General features: G+C 47.4%; 3 protein-coding genes across 3 annotated transcripts in view; 1 reads left to right on the top strand and 2 right to left on the bottom strand.

Annotated features, from left to right (window-relative positions):
* Nucleotides 1–11: 11 nt before the first annotated feature.
* On the bottom strand, nt 12–1,526 carry CNBA2120 (hypothetical protein; the record flags this gene model as incomplete). The annotated part of the gene is made up of 4 exons (XM_773119.1): nt 12–410; nt 463–605; nt 663–1,350; nt 1,413–1,526. 4 exons carry the CDS (start codon nt 1,524–1,526, stop codon nt 12–14), a joined length of 1,344 nt encoding a protein of 447 aa, XP_778212.1.
* Nucleotides 1,527–2,367: 841 nt separating this feature from the next.
* Nucleotides 2,368–4,555, top strand: CNBA2110 (hypothetical protein; the record flags this gene model as incomplete). Its single annotated transcript, XM_773118.1, has 10 exons — nt 2,368–2,473; nt 2,524–2,582; nt 2,636–2,802; nt 2,860–2,947; nt 2,995–3,161; nt 3,212–3,334; nt 3,384–3,633; nt 3,682–3,884; nt 3,941–4,097; nt 4,148–4,555. The coding sequence occupies 10 exons, from the start codon at nt 2,368–2,370 to the stop codon at nt 4,553–4,555; spliced, it is 1,728 nt and encodes a 575-aa protein (XP_778211.1).
* A 98-nt stretch (nt 4,556–4,653) lies between these two features.
* Nucleotides 4,654–5,000, bottom strand: part of CNBA2100 (hypothetical protein) — a gene marked incomplete at both ends in the record, with an annotated part of 1,326 nt that continues 979 nt past the window's right edge. The window contains 2 exons of the mRNA XM_773117.1: nt 4,654–4,930; nt 4,983–5,000. The exon at nt 4,983–5,000 is cut by the window's right edge and continues 231 nt beyond it. Coding sequence (XP_778210.1) covers nt 4,654–4,930; nt 4,983–5,000 — 295 coding nt within the window. The remainder of the gene's footprint in view (nt 4,931–4,982) is intronic.

The raw sequence follows: 5,000 nt of genomic DNA, 5'->3' as shown, positions 1-5,000 counted from the left end.
AAAACATGTTGTCATAGTTTTGCTCTCATGACGCCAACATTCATTTTGCTCTCCACCCATTCTCTTAAAGCAGCCATCAGTTGATCGATGACCTTCTTGTCCATGCTTGCGCGAAGACATATACGAACGCGCTCGGCCCCTGGGGGTACAGTGGGTGGTACAACTGGTCTCACGATGAAACCTTTCTCTAGAAGAAATGCAGATAGAGCATGCGGCGTCGGAGTCAATAACCCCAGGATAGGGGATAACGGGCTAGATGATACGCTCTCAGTATCATGAGGGGGAATATGAAAAGTGAACTGGGCACCAGAGTTTGGGGGAAGGCGCAAAATCTCGGCAGGAGTATTTCGTAAAAGATCATTCAAAAGGGAATAAATGTAAGCAGCAATAGCCATAAGGCTCTCACGACGCTGAAAGTAGTGAACTATTAGCTGTAAACCAACTCGCCTCTGAGCGACAAACCTTATCTCCTTCTAAGCCGAGCAACAGGTCCCAGACACATTGGAGTGCGATTACCGTTGAATGAGGCATAGCGGTAGAGAAAATAAAGGGCCGAGCAAAGTTGATAAGGAAGGTCCGCACGGTAGGCGAGCATAATAAAACCGCTATTCAACGACATTCAACTTTTCAATCTACCCGATCTCAGAATGCGATCGGCTCACCTCCAGAGCATCCAACCGCCTTGCCGAACGTCATCAATCTCACATCCACCCTCGACTTCCCCCTTTTATTGCCATCTCCTGGTGCCCATCCTCCTTCCTCACCTAAGGCATAGACTAGACCTTTACCATGCTCGCCATAAACGCCAGTTGAATGCGCCTCGTCTACTACAACACACTGTCTAGTCCTCGGCACATATTGCTCAAAAATGTCTAGCAGAAGGGGAAGGGGAGCCATGTCCCCGTCCATCGAATACAGACTTTCCAGCGCCAGAAATACGGTGGAATCGTGCCCAGAGCTGGGATTTCGAGCAATTTGTTGTAGCACTTTCTCCAACCCTTCTGGACTGTTATGAGGAAAGATCAGCCTCTTCTCTGGAGGTACCCTTGATGACCTTAGGCCCGAATGAACAGACGCGTGGACTAGCTCATCACAAATGACCCAATCCGACGCTTGGGGAACCGTGGCAAAAAAGGACACATTGGCATCCCACCCTGAATTGAAAAGGAGCGCAGATGGGGAATTGAAGAGAGTTGAGAGACGATTTTCCAGGGCAGAATGGGCAGGACTACAGCCACTGAGCAGTCGAGAGCCTGTCGACCCGAGTATTTGGGGACTGTTGGCAAGGCGCTCAAGATACGCGGAACGCAATGATTCAGAGGAAGTTAATGAGAGATAGTCATTTGACGACTGCGAGTGCACAGCCCGAGTCGGTTAATAAGCTTGCTGTTCAGACAAGAAAGAAGACTCACAAAATCTGTGAGACCAGAATGTGGTGATGTATCGTATTCTTTGAGACTCCTGAATCGGCCTTTCTGCTTTCTTCCTCGCAGAAAATCGTCCAAGCGATCATCGAGCTGAGTCATTGTTGTGTTTTACTGGCAGGTATTTGACCATTGAGCTTCCTAAAGGCCTGCCCCTTGGTATGCAGTATTCGATGTCTTCTTATGGTCTTCCGCAATAATCGGGAGCATTGAACTTACTATCAACAAGAAGAATTCCGCCGTTGGTCGTCGTAAACATCCAGTCTGGATTTTGAGTTTGATCTCTTTCGGATTTCTCGGCTGGTCACTTTAGTAGGAACGGCTCTCCCTTCTCGCGGTTGCTCCGTTATTTGGGGATGGACATCACGGGCAACTCCACACTCCGTGTAGGCCGGCGGAATCTAATACTCATTAGAAATTTTTTGTAGTTGTTACTAATGGAAAGATAATGGACTGTGGGACGGCCGAAGAAAATCTAATGGTGACTTCCCAATCTGTGCCTTGTCCAGATCGCACTAAAACCGTCGACAAATGATAATTGAGGATTCATGGAGCGGGTTGGCCAATCAGAGCTGGGTTAGTTATCTGGCGAGCTGAATTATCCGATCGATTAGGCTCTATCTATTTTTTGCTGCACGCTCCATATGCGAAACGAATGAGCCTCCAGCTTCCTGGCAGATATGCATTTTCTCACCCCGCCACAAGAAGATTCTCTCTCCAAAAAGCTAAAAAATAAATAAGTACAGTAACATACACCTGCATCAATCTATTATCCTTTTTTTTTTTGAAGAAAGTGAGAAACACCCATATCAAGAGTCTGGAAAGACAGTGGAACTGCAAGCGAGTCGACTATCGACGGTGGAAAGGGTACCAGCCAGCAAACAGCCAGACACATCTTCTCGCCGACCACATAGCACATCGACTGCAGAACATTCTAAGCAAAATGGTCAACATAACTTATGGAGCACTGCTGTCGTCGTCCGATGGAGCGGTTCACTTCGAGCCTTTAGGAACCGACATTATCTCCACCTTAGCTGGTCAACCAACAGGTGAGTTCGCCCTTTGTAAAACAGAGCAGAATATTGACTGTTCCCTTTAGCTTTCGACCCAGGAGACATAGCATGGGTGCTTACTTGTTCGGCTTTAATTGTTTTCATGGTGCGTTATCTGTTTTTGCCACCAGAAGTTACCAGATATTCATAGCTCCGCAGCTTCCCGGTCTTGGATACCTGTACTCTGGTCTTGCTCGACGAAAAAATGCCTTGTCAATGCTCTTCCTATCTCTGGTCTCCCTGGGAATTGTCTCCTTTCAGTGGTTCTTCATCGGATATAGTTTAGTGTTCTCGGAAACGGGAGGTAGTTTCTGGGGAGATGGAAGGTCGGTTTCTGTCTTCACACTCAAGACAGTTGTCATGCTGACACAAGCCTATCACAGGAATATCGGCTTCAGACAAGTTTTGGAAAGACCTATACCGGAAGCCAACGGCAAACTTCCAGAAATTGTATTTGCCACTTTTCAGCTGGTTAGTCATGCGGTTTAAGTTAAAGGCACTGTGCTTATATCAACCAGATGTTCGCTTGCCTTGTTCCGGCAGTCTTGCTTGGCGCCGCAGCTGAGCGAAGCAGAATACTGCCTGCTATGATTTTCATGTTCTGCTGGACTACCTTAGTCTACGACCCTCTGGCACACTGGATCTGGAGTGCCAATGGGTGGGCAAACAAATGGGGTGTATTGGAGTAAGTTTCAATGTCATCGTGGTTCTGTGCCTTTTCTAAATGGTGTGTAGCTATGCAGGTGGCGTCCCAGTTGAGATAGCTAGTGGGACAGCTGGATTAGCATATTCATACTTTATCGGGAAACGTCGTGGGTATGGCACAGATCGTGTCCTCTTTAAACCTTCGAACGTAGGGTAAGTAAATCCATACAGCTAGTATACCACGCTGACCATACTCTGCTAGCAATGTCGTGCTCGGCACAGTTTTCCTTTGGGTTGGATGGCTGGGTTTCAATGGAGGATCTTGTTACTGCGCCTCTCTTAAGGCTGCTCTTGCCATTTTCAACACCAATCTGGCAGGAAGCGTTGGGGGTGTTGTATGGCTCATTATGGATTTCCGTCTTGAAAGGAAGTGGAGCATGGTCGGATACTGTACAGGTGCGATTGCAGGTTTGGTTGCCATCACCCCGGCTGCTGGATATGTCGGCGCCCCAGTATGTTTCCTAATCTTTATGTTCTCAACGTGACTAACCATTTTCTAGGCGGCAGCTCTCATCGGCCTTGTCTCTGCCGCGGTTTCTAACTTGGCAACAAGATTGAAAGTCACCATGCGTGTTGATGATCCTATGGATATTTTCGCTGTGCACGCCTTGGCCGGTATCGTAGGTGTGCTCATGACTGGTCTGTTCGCACAGTCCAGCGTGGCCGCCAATGATGGTTTCTCTGACATCGACGGTGGATGGCTGTAAGTGTTTCTTTCTCAAACACACAATTCAAAGCACTCATGAACTGTTGCTTCAGCGACCGCCATTATGTTCAACTTGGTAAACAGATTGCTTGGGCTTGCGTTGGTATGGCCTGGACATTTGTTGTCACTTATGCCATCATGTTCTTTATCAACCTGATCCCTGGCTGTCATTTTCGTGCTACCGATGAGGCGGAGATCGTTGGTATGGACGTAAGTGTGCTGGCGTGGCGATTTTGGTCGCAGTGTTGACAATTTTGCAGGAGGTTGAATTGGGTGAATACGTTGCGGACTATGCCTTCCATCAGCGAGACCTAGAGGGCGAATACGAAGCTCACACTCTATCCCAATGTCCCTCAGCCACCAAACTCCATCTTCAAGAATTCCGCCACAACAAGGATGGGGAGTCCTCTAGTTCTTCTCAGCCCAAAGAATTGCCTCCAACGATGCCTCGTGGCGGCGCCGTTGTTGGCGATCTGGATGGTGACACAGCCGTTGAATCGCAACATTCACGTTCACGTTCGAGGGGGCGGAGTCAGCATAGAGTAAGAATCGAAAAGGAAGGTGACAACGAGGCAATGGAGATGAGCGACGTACGCCACACAAAAACTAGCGATCAACGGCAGGAAGGATCGAACTTAGAAGGTTCTTATATGGGCCACCGAGAGTAAAAATATTACAATGTTTGTACAATAAGAATCTATATTACGATCTATACGACAATTCATGCATCAACCTGCGCTACATTGCCCACACAAATCGCAACTAATTATACATCAGTAATGTTGTAGCCTCGACGCGCATCCCAGATAGTCCCTCTTTTTTCCTTGAAATTGATAGCTCTTTCATTCAGCCATTCTATTGCAGATGCTTGCGATGTGAGAGAATTGAACCAGACTTTTTCTACTCGGGAAAGATGGGATTCGAGCATGTATGCGAGATGACGGTGGAAAAGAGAAAAGTTGAAACCATAATCCAAGCCAAGGTTGATAAATTGAGATACACAATCCTCTGGCGTTTTATCATAACCGGCGAATAGGGCAGGGCTGTTTGCACGATAATGAGATACATATAATAGCATCAAAAAAGCCAACTCACTTGGCCAACAACCCTCTG

The sequence above is a fragment of the Cryptococcus neoformans genome, chromosome 1, assembly GCF_000149385.1.
Source record: "Cryptococcus neoformans var. neoformans B-3501A chromosome 1, whole genome shotgun sequence".
Classification (NCBI taxonomy): domain Eukaryota; kingdom Fungi; phylum Basidiomycota; class Tremellomycetes; order Tremellales; family Cryptococcaceae; genus Cryptococcus; species Cryptococcus deneoformans.
The sequence above is the reverse complement of the archived record's forward strand: the minus strand, read 5'-3'. Positions and strand labels throughout refer to the sequence as shown.